General features: G+C 36.3%; 1 protein-coding gene across 2 annotated transcripts in view; it reads right to left on the reverse strand.

Moving 5' to 3' along the window:
• The window catches only part of CDC42BPA (CDC42 binding protein kinase alpha), a 192,832-nt gene that overhangs the window by 100,359 nt on the left and 73,068 nt on the right, over positions 1-19,405 (reverse strand). For both annotated transcript variants that reach the window (XM_013940346.2, XM_067292955.1), the window contains exons 4-5: positions 18,884-18,979; positions 16,471-16,619 (exon numbers count right to left, since the gene is read on the reverse strand). In XM_013940346.2, the coding sequence (XP_013795800.1) occupies positions 16,471-16,619; positions 18,884-18,979 (245 nt within the window). The remainder of the gene's footprint in view (positions 1-16,470; positions 16,620-18,883; positions 18,980-19,405) is intronic.

The following is a 19,405-nucleotide window of genomic DNA, read 5'->3' on the forward strand; positions in this document are numbered from 1 at the left end:
CAAATGAAGGAGCAGCGTCCCTTACATTCAAACCCGCTTTTGGTAATAGCGCAGCCTGTTTTGGAGCCCAGACGGGGCACGCGGCGCTCCTCTGCCGAAAGGCCCGATGTGCTGCAGTGCAGCAGCAGGAATCCCTGGTACGTCACAGACAGCAGCACCAGCCTTCCCCAAACCTGAACAAAAGAGAAGCTGGTAACAAATCTTTTGAGTCAGAAGTACTATCTCGACAGCTAAAACAAGAGAGTCTTTCCGCTGTTATTCTGCATAAGCTTTTCAGTTGTGCCAAACTAACCCAATGGGAAAAGTGTTGACTTTTTTTAGTATTTAACTATGTCCAGGGGAATCATGAGGAAGAAACAGAAGACTCTCCCGGAAGACTCTGCGGAAAACCGCTTTACTACTACTAGAAATTTTTTCCCCCCCTTATTTTGGTATTTTGAGACAGTATGGGTGATTTCCTTTATGACACACACATCACATCCCAAGTAACAGATTTGTGGCCTATATAATTAGGCTTGGATTATTAATCCAGAGCTGACATGCAAATGGATAGGGCTGTGGTAAGTGGCTGATTGATTTACCACTTTTTATATCCAGATATCGCTTTCCTTTCTTTTCTGATATGCTAACTCGATAATTTATGTCAAGGGACATTATTGCCTTACATATGATTTTGACTGGTAAATTGAAAAAATATTTTGTGTTAATTTGTAGAAACAACAGTAATAACCTAAGGCCCAAGACTGAAACTAGAGTCGTAAATGCCAGTACTAAGAGCTTTCAAGAATAGGGACTGGAAAGCATAAAAATCACATATATTCTAAGCATTTCAATCTATTATTTTAACTTTGATGATTCAACCTCCACTCTAAGTACGTATGTATGTACATGAAGGATGTCTTTATATCACAATGAAGCAGGGAGATGCTTCCCTTTACTCCTTCTGGATGCTTCTCATGGATTGAGGCATGTAATCCTCATTTTAACCCCTCATGTTCATGATTTCATCTACCCTGTCTTCTTTTCTTTCTGCAGAGGACTTGGGTGAGATTTTATATAAGATTGAGGATACAATTCTTCACCTGTCCAGGGGATACCAAACAAGAAAGGATACAGTCTTTCTGCTATCTTATGCAACTCTCCCCAGGGAGTCACGAGTGTCTGCTCCCACAGGGCTCCTCCCATTACGCTGTTGCTGCGTGTTGTGTTTCTGCACCCCAAGATTCATTGGTTTGTTGAAGGTTCCCCCCCAAGAAAGACCAGTTTCCTGACCCTTCCTCGCTGTACAGCACCAACACCTGCGGTTGCAGAATGGAGAGGGCAGGGAATGTGACCCATGGCAAGAAATGTGTTCCAAATTCCTATCCTGGTTGCTGGAGAAATTATTTCAATAACATGCCAATTTTAATCACATTTTTTCTATGGCGAGCTTTCATATTCAAAGTTCACACAAAAGATGCCAACTGCAGAAGGAGAAGCTGGTTTGTCAGAGAAAAAACTTTGGAGTCTTTAAAATGCCAAAAAGCAGCTACCTGTGACTACAGCTCAATGGCAATTGATAGTGATAGAACACATGTTTTATCAAGTTTTCCAAAGCACCCGAGCGCTCTGGAACCTCACTGAAAATCATGGAAAGTGATCCACGCTTTGTTATTTTTAGACCCTATGATAGTATACAAGAGGATAAATATTGAGAAATTACAGTGAGAAAACACATTAGGAAAACACGCCCTTCATAGCACTACTAAAATTTTTTATGGGAGATTAAGATATAGTAGATTGGATATACATAAATTATGAGTGTTGGGAGAGAGGAAGGAAGGAGACAGGAGACATTTTTTTCCAATAAAAAATTGCAACTATTGAGTGAAAGCTGGGTTTCAGTTCTTATTTTGTATTTAAAAGAAAGTCAGAGAAAATTATTTTTGAACAAACACCTTTGGAATATTCAAAACTCCAAAACAAAAAACCTCAGAAGTCACTGCTGTCTTCATTCCCCCTTCTTGTTTCCCTCACCCCCATACTTGTTTTCCTTCTCCCATCCTCCTCCATTAAAATAGCTGGTCACTTGGGGGATCAAAGTTGCTATTTTCAGTTCATTTAACCTACTGTTAATCTCATTATTGTTGGCTTGTTTAAGTAGAATTAGTTGTCTACTATGCATCTAACAGCTAACAAGGAGACTGACAGCAAGTCCTTCGTTTTATGTAATCTTACAGAAGGTGTATTTTGGTACTCGAATATCAAGTAGTTTTAGCTAGTTTTGACACTTGATTTTATAGAGCTGATTGATATTCAGACTTTCTTATGTCACCTGATTACTGTGTGTGCTAATCGTTATTCACTGGTGAGACTCAAGTATTGCTCTGTCGTCTCTGGAAACCAAACTGAAAAGCAACTGCTTCAGAGCAGGGGACAATAGTTTAGAACTTCAACCAGCAAATAAACCAGTTACACATACAAATGAGTAATTAAAGAAATACATAAGAAGAGCTAATCAAAAAACTCCCTCGGACATGTCTCATCCAAAGCATCTGATCTGCTTGAGGAAAAGTTTCAGTAAAAACAAAGAGTGCATATTTTAATGACTGCAAATTAAAGGTGCTGTAAGACTTCTGTCATTTTCAGAAGTATGGTGTCAAAGATCACCCTTAACTGGTACCCCCGTCTCGGCACTAACCAGGCGAGACTTTTCTGAATTCACTACCAGCCAAAAGGCTTCCAGCAGGTTATTTATTTTTAAAAATAAAGAAAGTTTTTTCCACAGTTCTTGGTATTATCAATACCATTACCAAAATATTCTGAGGAAACAATAGTTCTGCATAAGTAAGAAAAGTTACTTACATGCCTAATGATATTTTTGTTTTCAAAGATTTAAAAAAAGATGCTTAGTCTGTTCTGAAACACTTGAAAGCAAAGGATTGCTGTTTAAACAGTGAAATTATAGTATTGAACTTCAGACAACCTGTTACAAATAGATAAACAGTTGGAAATTTAGTTTAATAAATAAAAACATTCCCTAAAGGTCTATATAAATTATCTCCTTTCTTCTTGTGGATCTGAAGATAAAGAGAATACAGACTATATAGTAGTGGGAAAGTGCTATCTGACAGTTCTTTAGTTTCTTTAACATAATGAAGAAAAAAAAAGAAAAAAGCCCACCTCACGATTTGAACGACAAATATGTACTCAGGGATATAAAATCATGGTACAAAAGGATCAACCAGACCAGAAATTCACAAAATAAATGGTGCCATTCCTCTGAAAATTGCAACTACTAGAGCTGAATTCAATTCAGATATCGTATTAACATGCAACCCTCCACTTGGACACCAGGTGAATCAGCTGGCCTGCAAGATCACACTTTGCAAGTAATTTAACTATCAACTTAAAGATATACATTTTATAAAATAAGTAACATGCATCTGGTTAGCTAAATTCTGAGAATCATTGTGACTTCTTCTTCCTGCATTTCTGTTGTAATAATATTTTAAAGACTTTATGAAAGACCCAATAAAATCATAAATGACAACTATTATTAGCACTTTTTTAAAGCCTACAATACAGCAAAAAGATCGGTATTTAAGAACAATAACAAGGATTTACTAGTTGAATTCTGTGTGAGCTAATTATGTTTTTCCTCTGAGCTAGACCCAATTTTCCAGTTTCCTGTTATCTGCCCACTGTCAGCTTTCAAGCTCTCTAATAAAGCTAATTGAAGGGACCAGCTCTGACCTTCTGTGAAATAGCACACAGAAGATGAAGTATTCAGAGTTCTTCTATTTAATCTATTACGCAAATGTAATTACAAATCTCAATAAGATTATTATGGATGCTATTTGAATAGCATACAAACTAGTATCACACCATCAGGCACTTTCAGCTGAGAATTCTCATTACCATAAAACACAAATGAAGCAGAAACCTGCAAAATGAATATGGTTCCCATGCAAATATACAAACATCAAGTGTTTCATGCACTAATTGCATTTTTACCTTAAATGTACATTTGGTCTTAAGTCTTAAAACAAGCAAAAAAAACCCCCCAAAATAAACCTCCTCCCCGCCCCAGATTTTTCTGAAAAACAAGCATGAAAAAGCATACAGTTACTAAGTTCACTAGATACGCTGAGTCAAGCTGTTCTTTTGGCAACTCTACTATGCACACAGCAAAAATCTGCAAAGTAAAATACAAGGCTGGATGTTTGGCAGTGCTGTGTTCAAGCAGACCAGCTCATAGAGAATTTCAGTCATAAAAGAACCATACAACTAAATCAGGACTATGTCAAAATTTCTTATGGGATCCCAAGAAACATCTTCATCTTGCTTTATGGTACTCTTTGGCTTCACATAGTAACAGGAATTCCTTGATTTTTGACAGCTAGACTATTATTTTCATCAGTCTCTCTAGAAGAGAGATGATTATAGGATTTTTGATGCTGCTAATAACATTGTATATATGTGTTAAATTGCACAGATCTAGTACCAGGGAATTGGGAGGTAATACAGTCAAAACATGTCTGTGAAACGCTTATTGCTCTGATTAGCACTAGCACAGGCAAAACCTTACACAATGTTTTCTAATGAACAGAAATCAGTATCTGCAACAGGAAGGAAGACATTCAAAATTGAAGTGAAACTGTTTGGTTTTTTTTTTACATCATCTTCTCCAAAATGTTCCAACGTATTAGAGGTTTTATGTTAGTTCCGTCATGATGCTGTAAGATAAACACATTCAGTCAGTGGAAACTGTAAGGAGGAGACAGGCATACATTGAGACATGCATAGTTTTGGCAGATACTAACATCCAAGGATTATGGCACCATATTTAAAAGATAAGTAGGTAAATTGGCAAGCTGTTCTGCATTCATGTAGATGCTAGTATAGTATAGAAATTGCTAGCACATTCAAAAATCATGGGATTAAAATTGTGCGCGTTGGTACGTTAATGGAAAAAGCAGGAAAATGACAGCAGAACAGGCAAAACTAGGGTAACAGAATTCTGTTATCCCTCCAGGAAAACTGCAGTGAGCAGCTCCTAAGAGTTTGCTTGGCATAATGGAACTGGCATAACTGCTGAGGACACACAGTGTTTTTTGAGTTTTTTTTTCCCCCCTCTAAAATGCATGTTAAGGTCAGACGTCATCATTTATTAGAAACTAATTTTTTCTTAAGTGGAATTAAATCTGTGAGGAGGGTGGCAGAGGTGTATTCTGAAGGTAGATACCTGAATATACAAACGCTGCGTTTCTTGCCCTTGACATCTCCAGAACCCCTCAGATTGTTTGATGGTAAGAGACAAGTTAACCCCACTTATGATATGAAATGGGAGCCATGCCGTTTTACTTTTCAGCATTCACAACGCTGCTGAGCAACTGACTGTCAAAAGTAATACAGAGTCTCAGATCAATATGTTCCAAGAACTATAGTTTTAAAAAAGGTAAGCAAAGACTGAAGGTTTAGGCAAGACTTGCAACTTTATAATAATTATTTTGTGCATGCATTGGGCAATAGGCATCACCGTAAATTAGGCTTTTGTTATTTAATTTCCTATACTTTTTTGCTTCTTATATTATTAAAAAGGAAAATCAGCTTTGTGATGCAAGTGGGTAGCAAAAGACAATCTTGTTTGGAGCTATTACAATTAATGGGACAGAAAATATGTAGACCATTTTAAAGTTACATGACTTTCACTTCCTCAAACATAACAAGTAATTTTTAGAATGATTATGATTTATGTCATGTTAGACCACACAAACATGGGAAGCAAAATCTTAATTACTTACACACCCAAATCTTCAGGATCAAATAATTTTTGTCACAGTATTAAGAACTGACATGAAATCACATACGAAAGTGTTTTAATCGATTTCTCACATGAGTAGTACTACTGAAAGAATTAATGCCAAAGGTAGTCTCTACATTAGCATGTAGAAGGACTAGTAAAGGTATTGGTATGAACTTGGCTAACAGAGAGTAAATAGGTAGTGTTGAAAGAGGAAATATAATCAAGCTGGGGGAAGATTATTAGTAGAAATCCTCCAAGGTCTGTTTGGAAACTGATTTAATTTAACATTTTCTTTAATAACCTTGGCACAAAAATAAATGCATGCTAATGAACTCTGCAGATAACACAAAGTTGGAAAGCAGTAATAGCAGGGCAGATTGGAACATCAGGTGGAAAGAACTGGATAAACCTGAGGACTATAATAACAGAAATGGGATAAATTCAACAATATAAAATCTACACACCTGCATATTGAGAGTAACAGTGAAAACATCTATACACTAAGAGCTTATCAATTGAAAGTGATAGAGGAGAGGGCAATGGATGCACCAAATAATTTTATGAAGACTATATCCTTTCAATACGATAGAATCACGGCTCCTAGGACAGTGGGAGAAATATTCTAGCACAGAGGGAAAAATGGTGCAGCTAGAATACAAATTCTTCCTAAAATTCCACCTGGAATACTATTTACAATTCTTATCATTAATGTTTCTGAAAGATTAAATTTGTCAGACAACTTTAAGAATCACCATACTCAAAATCAGTAAGAAATAAGACTGAAAAAATTGCTGTCTCTACAGAAGTCATAAAATTTTTAACCTGCATACAAGTATCTTTAGTCAGGCTTCTAAACATGAGCCAAAACTTAACTATAGCTCCAACAGCATAAAACGAACCAAAACCAAGAAGTCTTTGAAGTATGGAAATTTAGATCTTTTTAACCACTATTAAACTCTTCAGACATATTTGAATAAAGAAATGTTGTCTTTCACAATTCTTCTTTCTACTTTTTCGCAACAGACTTTCCCATGATCAAAACTTTGCAACTTCGAAATACTGCAAATGCGGATTTCTTACCTTTCCTTATTTATTGCAGTCCCAAGATCTATTTGCCCTTTTGGAAGTATTCATAACCTGAATGGTCCACTGTCTCTTGGCTGCAACTTGGCTGTTACTACATCTACCAAATCAGAGCTAAAATTAACTTGGACTAAAACTCTACAGCTCTATAGCACTGTTATAAAAATGATGAAAATAATAATATATCCATGATAAGAAACTACACGCTGTGTTTAATTTTCACTATCCCTGTACTTCACTTTCTTCATATATTAATGATGATATGAAAATGTTAGCTATCTTCAAATTTCTACACAGAGCACGGAAACTCCAATACACCTCAATTGGATGCCATCTGATGCCCAGTTAACTCTATTCATGCTTTAATTGTCAAGAATCATAAGACAAATATAAGATGATTTCAAGCTCCTGCTTCTATGGCTTTTGTAAAACTCTCATGGCTTCTGCTTATCACTGTCTCATTTGTGTGACATTCTACTTTAAAATTATCCCTTTTCAGTCACTAAGACAGCTCTTTACATGGTTAGTGTTCAGCTACAAATGGTAGGAACATTTTGCTGTACCAGGTCAATTAATGTGATAGATGTTCTAGTAACAATTTAGTTTTTGCTCAACAAAGATACCGCAACTCTATATAACACACCAGTTAGCATATTTAATATGAAGTGTGCTTGTACAAACATAATATATCAATACATTAATATGTAAAATAAGAGCATTAAGTTATATCTCTGGCATCTGAGGAGGACTGTAAGAATAAGCTTTTTCTAAAATACCACTGTACCAGAGATCAAAACTGGAATTCCATACTTTTAACACAGAAATGTTATCACTACGTTTTACATTTCTTAAAAGTAACTTTTCAGATAGAACTGTAGCTCTGTTGAATGGAGAGGCCCCTATCATGTTTAAATCACAGGAAAAAATTATTTGAGGGGAAGAGTATGAAAACAATGCATGCATAAACCATATTCTTATATCACAATAATATCACAAACTTTTTTTTTAAGCTCAGATAGGAACATAAGGCCTGAACTTTTAGTGCTTACTTAAGCAGAATCCAAAAGGAGCTGTGCCTGTGCAAAAACAATTTCTTTTCTGTGCTAAAATTCCAACTTCCTATACCAGGAAGCCACAACTTTGCTACCATTATGCCAGATCTGAAGTTAGTCCCCCCCCACACCTTTCTTCCCTCTTCTAGCCAGTATTTTCTCTTTTGTTCTTTTCTAATGCCCTTTTCCTGGATTTTACGCACTATATCTGATTGAAAAAGACTGAGTTACAGTGGCAGTAATACCACTGTTTCCTGCTGCATGAAGAAATGCTAAACGCCTGCCCCCTAATAGCTAATAAAGAAAAACTGTACAGCATAAACATCACAGCACCTGAGTCAATAAAGATTTTAATACCACTTTTCAGATAAAGCTCTATAAGGTCTTGCTTCCTTGACCCCAACCACGAAGCCCTCCACAACTGAACCAAGCACGACCTTACTGAAGCATTTGCTTTGTGAGCAGTATTCTAATGTGCACGATTTTACGTGACCTATTTTTCTCATGTAAGAAATTAAAAACTAGTAATATTTTATCATTATTGAAAAGGAATGGAGGGACAGATGGACAGACGCTTAACTGCCCTTGCAGGAACTAGATTCTTGTGCTTCCTGCTCTACATGTGAAGGGACCCAAGCATAGCCTAACTTACTATGAAGGAGAGAGAAATTCTTACATGTAGTAGCTGGGGCAACAGCAATTTAATTCAGAAATTCAACCCCCAAATTTCTACCGGCAGTTTGGATAGTGAAGACACTCTCACCCCAAATCCATCACACAATCATTGGGAAGAATGCCCTAGCAAGAAACAAGGTAAAAGGCAAAGGTTTAAAGGGTTATTTATAAGGTATTCAAGCATCTTGATGTTATTGTTTTATGCTAACACTGTGAGCGCATCAAACAGCAAGGCCAAGTTACTACTTATATATGCAACGATGTAAATCTACATGACGTTCACAAATTCAGAAGACTACAATGGACTTGTCCTGTGTAGCTTCTGATCCACTCTAATCTAATCAAATAACATAAGTGTATTTCAAGTAAAAAGAAAGGAGTAAAGGGCCCACAATCATAAGTAAAATAAAGGCATTCTAAGGAGGAAGTTGAGGAACACAGGGGCCATTAGATAAATGAAAATTTTGAGACAGCATTGAGGGAGATAGCATGAAATACATACTCTGTTCCGAAAAAGACAAGAAAAACTTAAGATAAATTGGGAAGAAATCTACAGAACACAAAAGCGTCAGGCAGTTGATCTCTTTCTAATACAACAAAAGACTTGAGATTAAGGAGACCCCATACATACAACTGCCACCCTCATTTCTGCCTTCATCATCCTGAACTGAGAACAAAATCACTGAAAGTGTTAATCATCAGCTCTATCCTCAGTCACCAAACAACGAACTAATTAGACCACAGAACCACAGTCACCAGGACTAAAAATCCAGAAATAAGAAAAATGTTTTTGTCCTACTTTCTTGCTGTTGATTTTGGATATCAAAACAAGTAGAAGGAGAAAATATTTCCAGATCTGAAATAATCAGAAAAGAATGAGTGTAAAAGTGTAGCTTAGCTCACATAATAACAGCTTGCAAATGGGAGTGCTTTGTTTTCATCTGGAAGAAAAGAAGTCATCAAATTCTGAAAACACCTCCAACTTAATAAGGCATTGAAACAGGCCTCACACCACAGCTATGACAGTTCCAATGTGGATAGTTTTTTCTACAAAAAACTATAGAAGTCAAACAAATTTTTATGCTAGAGGCAGCAGTATCTCTTGGAAAGTTCCATCCCATTTAGCGTCAACTGAGCCTTGCTATAAACATTATTACTTGGAAGGCAAGACCAGGGTTTTTTTTAATATGGTATAATTCAGTGGAAGACATTTGGCATTAGGAATTTTCCCATTAAAGCGTAAGGTTAAAAAGGACCCTTTTCAATCAAATGTTGTTTCCTGGCTGTGGCTCTCATTTTTAGCAGGGTTTTACATACTCCTGTTTTATGAAAACTGCATGCAATTCCTACCTAAATAGGAATACATAGCATCTCAGAGAATGCTCACATTTATCTGCCTTTCAAGCAACTGCACCCAGAAGATGCACAAATCTACCTAAAAAAGAAAAAAAGTCTTCATCTGAACATTTCTTCTTTTCACATGAGTCTTCCTTCTAAGAAAGGCACGCTTGTCTAGCTCAGGAACTGCCAGGATGATGCTGATGGGCACTCCCCAGAAAGAGCACAGGGGTGCACTCCTTGTCTTGCTGGCCTTCCTCACCTTGCAATCATCAACAACTTAGCTTCCTTAGCGGGCAGGCATCAGGCACAGAAGAGGAGGATTTTTTCTGATGGTTTTATGGCTAACTACATTTGAGGTGCACCAGTTCCAACAGCTTCTTCTGTCCCTTGTTTTTTTTTTTTTTTTAATCACTGAATTAAACTAATCTGCAAATATCTCAAGTACCACTCAGTGGATGTGGGGGAAAAAAAGGCACAGTGTGATGAACACATGTTTTGTTGGAACTTTCAGCTTAAAATGATTTTCTTCTATCCTCCTTCTCCATCAAAGAGATTGGAGGATTGACCCAAGGTAAAGTTTAAAGTTACTTTTAATTTAGACCAGCGACCTCATTCAATTGACTGCAAAGCCCCACAAACCTGTGTTTCGGCAGAGCAGAAGGGATGTTGGGGGAGAAGAACAAGGGCGGGGGGAGCTGAAGGATGGGTTTGTAAAAGCACCTCTGCTGAACGGTCTACCCAAGGCTGCTCTCGCTTAAGGCCACATAGCCAGGGCTTCTAAACTTTTTCTGCCTGAATAATACAGAATGTGTGTCTATGCTTCCTCAGGCACTCATTACACAGCTTTCACTTAATTTAATGCTGCCATGAGACACAATACTGTGAGAAACCCTTTGAGTTCTACATGACACCACACCTAGCCTGATCCACGAGCTCTTGGCATTTTAAGTATATATGGGTCTTTTATTTCAAAATACTTCAGTTCATAACAGGCTCCTTAGGAAATCCTACCAACAGATTCTAGTCAACTAGGATGAGCCTCACATAGTCCTTACTGCAGATAAGATGCCACCCTGAAGGGGGACTGTGAGAGTAGCTGTGGCATTTATGGCATATGAGGGGTCACAGGGAAATATGAAAGCCTGCAGTCTGGAAAGATGACCTTTGCTTCCTGCCCTCTACAGTGGAAAAATGAAGGGTAAACGCAGAGCCCAGACTCATGGAGCCTTCCTACCTCTGTAAAGGAATACCTTGTTAGGGAGAACTAGCTTACCACACAGTCACTAAAAAAAAATATCAGTCCTGCAGTTTTCCATGTAAAACTAAACCATGCAACAGTTCAAAGCAATACAGTTTCAGTAGACTATCAAAATAATCTTATGTTATTTTTTCCTTACTTTTCTAGCCCTGTTTCCTTCATTCTCAGCACTTTGGTAAGGACATCTTCATGTGCATTGGACATGATGCCTGTTGCAGTGTTTGGTAAACATACTTAAAATATGTTGTTGTTTTCTTTCAAACCCACAATTATGGTTCACTTTACCAAAAAGCCAGAGCACTTGGCTCATCCTTGTGCCAACTCAACTCAGACATACCGCGCAATGCAGCTAACTCCCTAGATGGGCCTTCCACCCCCAAATTTTCCACTTAAGCAAATTAATGATCAGAGAAGATGGGATACACCCAGAAGAGAGAAAACCACTTATTCAGCAAGTCAAAAATGGATATGCTGGCACTAAAACTTATAGTTGAAAGTGAAATGGATCCTACAAGGAATCCTAAATTTCAACTGCCTGCTAGCTACAGTAAATATTTCAGGGGTGTCCCCAAGATGATTTTCACTGAGGACAAACTGTATGTTCCCCTACCGCAAAGCAAAGGCTGGCTTGATAGGGAATAGACAGTCTTTTTATACCTTTAACAGATTTATTCCCTTATGTTCAATATTTTTCAGAAAGGATGTCACTCCCACAGAGAATTCAGCTGCTCCACATTTTAAGAACTCAAATGTTCCAAGTGAAAACCAACTGAAATTTCAGAAGCCGATATAAAAAAAATACGGAAAGAAAAGAAAAAAATATCCGGTGGTTTAGAATGCTAAAAGCGTTCAGACTAAAAGACAGCAGCAACTAGAAATCTAGAAACACATTGATCAAGCTAACTGTAATCTCACACAGCTTGAGGAACTTCCTTGTGTTTATGCTTTGCATGCCTATCTTTTCACATATAAAAGAAGACATCTGAAAGGGATGTAACTTGAGAGCTTGCTTTGTAATCTTAACTATCCTCCTATAAACTTAACCAACAAAAATAATAATTAACATAGGTGTTTCATAATCCTTCCAAAATATTTTCTTAGTAAGCAGGTAAGACTCTGTTTAATGTGGGCATACGCCAATGTATGAAAACTATTCTAAACGAATGTTTTTGCAGTGGTCTGGAGGATCCTGAGACCAAATGCTAACATTCCCCAGCTGCAAATTTGCTCTACAACAAATTACTGTGCAACCTTGCACAGAACTTACAGATGCAGGAAAGTCAGGATGAAAATGATTTAAACACATTAACACTTGTAATTCTGTGCTATTCAAGAAGCTGGAAGGTCTCAGATGTAATTTACGATTGATTTAGATCTATCCTTACTAAAGTAAGGGCTGCCTCAGAAGACAGCATAACAGGCAGCAGCATGGTCATGTTGAAGGGGCATGGCAAGCCGCCACGGTACACTTACTGTGCCTAGGGCTGGTATGGGTGAGCAGATATCTTCTGCAGTGCCTGGGGGAAATTTCTTCCAGTGGCAACCAGGCCTTCTATAGTCTTTTTTTACTTAAAGGAAGCAGACAAGAATAAGCACCTACCACCTCAGTTTCCACCTTATATGAAATGGAGAGCAAACCTGGCTTGCCACTAAAATAATTAAAAAGGGAGTTGAAAAAAAATATTAGTTGTATGAAAAACACAGACTTTACATGTTTGAGATAATACAACTTGCGCAAATAAAGTGTGGCTACCTAGTACAAGTTGAGACAGTTTAACTCTAGCCTTCACCAGGATATTTGATAATGCTTACAAATATAAACTTTAACATGTGCCAAGAAGAATTAGATACTTTCAGTAACAATGAAACTGAAGTTAGCATTAATATATGTAGAGGCTTTTTTCAGCAGGAAAGTAAGAAAGGTGCTACAAATCAATGTTGATTCCCAGCAGACAAAAAATCATACACTGTACAATACTCCAATCTGCAGAAAACTGGCAGAATGCAATATTTAACCTTGGCAAGAGTCACTTAATTATTCCAAATTAATAATTTAACATATCAATGGTAGGTATAAGCTTTACATGAACTCCCAAGAATGCCTTGCATTTGTGAGAATTATACATATGTACTTCCTCTTTGTGAAATCCTACACCTATACTTAACTTAGATGAAGTTTTCTTTCTAAAGCTGGCCTTAGAGCTGTCAATGTTATTTGGTAATACCAACTCTGCTGCATTTATCACAATAACAAAAACTAAGATATACATTAAAAAAAAAAGCTGTTTTATTAACTTTGCGAGTCATCAGGTAACAAATATGATTGGTTGCCAGAAATTAATTGATCAGAAATCAAAAATTATTTGTTAAGTTTTATGTTCTGATTGATGCTACCTCAAAATATTATATTGCATATTCATTTAAACTAAAAAACAGATAAAAACAGAAAAAAATATTACAAACATCCTAAAAACAGTAGTACTGATGTTATTTTCAACTACCAAATTTTCTCCTAATTGGTTTAGTATGTATCAAGAGACAGAACTTCAAAGACATCCTGCAAATTCTCTGCACAATTCCACTACTAGTTAAATTTTGATGTCCTTCCCACTATCAATTCATCCAATAATCCCACAACGCTAGTGCATAAATGGCATTCAATCTGGAATGTCAAATCCCAAAACGCACTTGTGGCAATTTCATTTAAGGTCTCCAATAACGCTGAGATTGCTTGGTTGATGTTTGTGAATTTTGGGCAGTGTATTTTAGGAAGAAGAGGGACTTTTATGTGATGCAGAAACAGTCCACATGCCAGCTACCACTGCAGTCACTACCATTCCCAAACAAACCACAAAAAAGTGATCAACAATAGAAAAGAGCAAGAGGAGTGGCAGGCTTAGGAAAAAAAATTAGAAGTACAATTTAAAAAGGTACAAAAATATTTAGGGAAAAAGAAAATTATTCTCAAAGTATAACACAATATGTGGTTAATGTGAAAATATCTCCTAAAAAAACTGGGACACTAAAAGGAAACAAAACAATCTGCTATCTTATGGTATTCAAAAAATACCTTGAAAGAAAGATGCCTAAAGCATGATTTCTAGTTCACTAGCTACAATTCAGTTCAAATGCTGATGCATATTGGCTATTCATCTGAAGTAACAATGCTACAGCTGTTATATTGTCCAGTCTTTTAACAGTATTTTCTTTCTACTTCTCCTATATCCTTCACTGTGTGCAACATGCTCCCCAAAAGGATGTGGCCACCAGAGTTTAACTTTCAGGAAAAGAACGTTAGTGGCGCTCCGATGTGTTTTCTTTTCTTCTGCTTTTACAGTTGCAAACATCCCAATAAAAGTAACGGTGGAATGGGTCACATTACAAAGGCTGATCATTTAACACTGACTCAAGTTCCCTTTACATTTTTAATCTTTGCAAAACATTCCCTTATAAACAGGTATTGTATTACAGCAGTATTAATGAAAAAAGTGCCAAATGCCAGTGCCAAGTGGCATTAAAAATTTGATTTATAAACATGGGAACCTCACTGGCAAAGCTGCAAATTAAACAACGAAAGCACTAGGAATGCATAGGGGCTTTTTTGGTTAAATGTTCACAGTAGTAGATAAGCAGGCGTAATAATCAGTATGTTGTTTGGAACTGCAATAAAATGCCACTTAATTCGGAACAAAATTTCACACTGACATCCATTTCAGTTTGGGAGCATTAACCATTTGAGAATAGAAATATCACATCTGCTGCACATTACACACTAGCAGTGCTGAATTACAAAGGTTTTGATCTGTTTGAAGGAAAAGGTGGAGAGGATGGGCTTTTGTTTCTCTGAGAAGAGTTACTGCTACATATGCAGATTTATAGGGTAAAATACAGCAGCCTATGTAATATATGAAGTATTCTTCTACTGGTATCAGAAAAAGATGGCATCTCAACAGTTCACCCACAAACAAATTTTAAAAGCTATACCCAAATTAAACTGAATACAGAAGCCTTTTACATCAGGTCTTAAATGAAGAACAAATAGTTTCTCAGAGAAATATAGCTGAAATGCTCAAAATTCAGGAGAACTGTAAGGAAAATACTCTAACGGAGCTTTTCCAGATGGTGGTATCAAAGATTTCTTTATCAGGTAGACATAGTTCCTCAACAACACCAAGAGACTCTAAAATATTCCAAAGGATCAGTGTGGAGCTTAACATCACCACACCTTAAACAGTTCTTTCCTGAAAAGCCACAATCTCAAAGGAAAGCAAGCAACAGCCAGTAACAAACCCAAGCTGACTGCAACTGACTCTCTGGACAAAAAACTTCTGGAGCGAATCAGGCAAGCATGAACAGTAAAAGAAGGAACTGCTAGTACAGAATAGGATTAAGGTCTAGTATAAATGGACTTCTCAAAAGAGCTAATTTTGCTAGCCTAATGCTTCAGCTCAGCAATTGGGAGCCTTCCTGCTGATTTCTGTCAAAGCAAAGTAACTCCACTCAGAGGGCATTTGAAAATTCCACCTCTTGTAAGGTGGAATGACTCTTCATGCAAGAACTACCAAGGCAACCAGCAGAGAATGATGCATTAAAGACAAGACGATGCTATTTGTATGGAAATCATGGCCTCCAAAAAAGCTAGACACAAAAGACTTGAATAGAATATATTATTTTCTTATACGCCAAGGTAAAGATAAGTACCATAATTTAAATACTTCCACTGATTCAGAAAAACACCATCACTTCATTTTTAAAGACAATTTGACTAAATACAAAAGAAAATGGGGGAAAAAAGAAATCCAGAGTAGACCATGCAAAGGTGTGCTTTCAAATTTGTATATATTGAAAGAATTAATTAAGAAACAGAACCTGATCTTTCAGTAAACCTGCTCAAAGATGGTCATATTCCACAAACAGGTTTCTAATTTTGCTTCTATTAACTATGGATCATTAACGTTAGTTTTAATTAAAATGTGCCAGGGTCCAGGTTTCATTGCATGCTTTTGGATATTCATGAAATCACCTCATTAATGTCTTTGATCCTATGGTACAAGGTTAGCAACAGTTCCCAACAACCACAAAATGTAGGCAGGTATGTTCTGTCATGCTTACTATTATGGCAAATACTTGCTAATAGCTTCAACTCTTTAATGGGAATTATTTTCATTCTATTAGGTAATTCCCCATAACTCCAACAGGCATTTTATTTCACGAAGACCGCAAGAACACATACCATGTAAAATCACCTTTACTTCAGTGCTCAAATTACTTACCTGTGGACATAATGCAACTGATGAACAGAATCGATAGCTATCACCATTTCAGCCAAATAAAAACGAGCCATATCTTCAGGCAGTCTGTCCTCAAACTTGCTGAGCAAGGTAAGCAGGTCTCCTCCAACGTAGTAATCCATAACCAGGTACTATGGAGGAGGGAATGATAAGACAGCAAAGAAAGAAAACAATTTATTGAGTGAATCAGAGACTAAAAAGCAATTCAGCACCAAAATAATTTACTGCAAAAATTATTATGGGCATTACAAAAGCTAACTTAACATTTCTTAGACTGCAGTTCTCCATAAACTGAGATGCTTTGCTGTCCTGAAAACAGTAACTGTTTTAACCTTATTCTAATATTTAACCTACTTTATATTTTTTATATTTACATACAGCCAAATATATTAAGCCTCATGATAAAATAGTATCAGCTCCATCGACTGCCCTCATAATGAAACTTATTTATGATATATAGATACTCTGCATTCTCTTATTAAAAAAAACAAATTCCTCAACTGAATGCAAAGGAGTAAAGAATTAAAGCACATAATCGTAAAGAAAACAACGGTGTTAAATTGAGATGTTAGCCAAGGACCCTAATTTTCCAGTATCATATATGACAGTCTTCCCCTTCCCTTTTTGCTACTGTCTTCCTGTTAAACAAATTATTTTGGAGAATAAACTTTTTAGACTACTCATAGGTTATGGGAAAGATTGACAGACTTCCATTGGCTCATAGAATAAGTTCAGATATTGCTGACGTTGTACATAATATAGGATCTGCCAACATACAGTAGAAGCTGTTACCTGCTGTAATCAAAATCATGGAGACAAATACCTTCTGATTTCTGATTTGGGATGCTAAGATTTTGAAGAGGTCAGAACCCACTACTGCACAAAAACATTATACTTCCAAAAGGAAGAAAAAGCACAGAGTTAAGGATATTAAATTCTAGTAGTTAATATAACTCAAATGCACAGGCATTTAATCATGAATCTACATGAATTCTATAAAGGCCACTTTCATTATATTTAATTTTAATAAAACATATAGAAGTAGTAATACACTGAAACATACTAAAATGATGAAAAACAACTTTAATGATTTTTTTCCCAGCAATCTGCAAAACTAGCTCATATTAGCAGACTATCAAAGCTAAAGAACAGAAGCTGTTTTGTGGTTAATAAATATAAGGAAACTAGCTAGATCAAAACAAATTCTAGCAGGCTGCAGCTAAACATATAACATTTTCCTTGTACTACCATTAACAGTAAGAGCAAAATTACATAAAAAGAATGTTATTTATTGTCCAGATTAATTAAGCATGAAACTGGAGAGATTGTTTTAAGACAGTTAGATTCACAAATGCAGAGCCCTGTGTCTATATAAACTCAACTGAGATCCATGGATCTCTCCAAGTATCTATACTGGTAGAACTAAAAGCATTACAACAGTAAAAAGCATCGCAGATCTGCAAGGGCACTGTGTATAGCATTGCTTTTATTGGACAGAATAAAAAAACATAATGCTTTTCACTGCATATTAGATTTCTAAGGAAACATTAAAACTTAGTAATGACATAGCATCAAAAGCACAGAGTAATAAAACCCAAATAAGCAAATCTATCAACTCGTAGTTGTTTAGCTTTTCAGGCCTAAATATTACCACAGCTGTAATATCACAATCAAAAAATATTTTAAGTGGGAAAGATTTCATAGAAAATTGGCACTACTTCTTGTATTAGCTTCTTTTTGCAAGTCTTGCAAAATATTTGAAAACTAAAGGATATAAAATATTAAACAGATACTTTAATCTACAGTTACAACCTCCAACTCTATTTACAAAGATTTAGTAGCATTTTTCTGTGCTGCATGGACCTTTTATTGCTCTCCAGCATCTTAGTGGTTTTAAGTCCTCAAAAAAAGCAGGCAAAGATCCATCAGAAAACTCATGACCCCTTTCCTCCCTGTTGTTTCAAAAATAGGGTTACTCTCTATTTCAAAATGTGAAACAATAATCAGCAATATTAACCACAGAAATTCAGGTCAAACAGAAAGCTTATGTCTGAAAATGAGTGCGCTTTTATTTTTATGAATCTGATTACATTGAAGGGGCAAATTTACATCCAAATTATAAGAAAAAGGACACAGATGGGCCAATACTGAAAAGGTTTTTAATCAATAAATGCAAAGTGATTCAGAAAACAAAGGTGCATTCTTGAGATATTTATAGCAAAATTTTAAATTGTCTGACCACCCTCCATCCTTCAGAATCTTACGTACAGACTCATTTGGGTCTCTATGGTCCAGAACATAAAACTCACAAATGAATAAATAGACTTCATTTGCACCTCAAACCACAACTAACAATCTGAATATCCGTTAATATATACATAAAAGCAACACTCACTAAATAGTTTTCATCCTGGAATGCATAATGCAATGTTGTGATCCACTGGTTATCTCCATTCACTAACACATCTCTCTCTTCTCGAAAACAGGCTGTCTGAAGGAGAGAAAAATAATTATTACAGGCTTTAACTAAGATATACAAAGAAACACATTTTGCAAGCTGGGTATCTATTTTTTAAGATGATATTTGAAAGAAAACTGTCTCTCAGTTAAAAAGTCACTTACCACACCCTCCAAACACGCCAAAACGTGAGAAAATCTGTATACCAGAAAACTCCACCTTCCTTAAAAGTAAAGAGTTGTAGTTCTCTATGTTGTTGAAGTGAAGCAAGGGAGGAAATACAGCTTCTTCTCATTGTCTGAAAATCCCTAGTAAAAATCTGATCCTTCTTATACATACACATACCGAAAGCAAGTGTCAGTGATGACAGAACAGCATTATAACATTGAAGAAAACAATTATATAATTATAACTGCAGTAGGAGTTGACTAGAATCTGGACTCTTGTATTATTGGTTTC

Source organism: Apteryx mantelli, chromosome 3 (assembly GCF_036417845.1).
Source record: "Apteryx mantelli isolate bAptMan1 chromosome 3, bAptMan1.hap1, whole genome shotgun sequence".
Lineage (NCBI taxonomy): Eukaryota > Metazoa > Chordata > Aves > Apterygiformes > Apterygidae > Apteryx > Apteryx mantelli.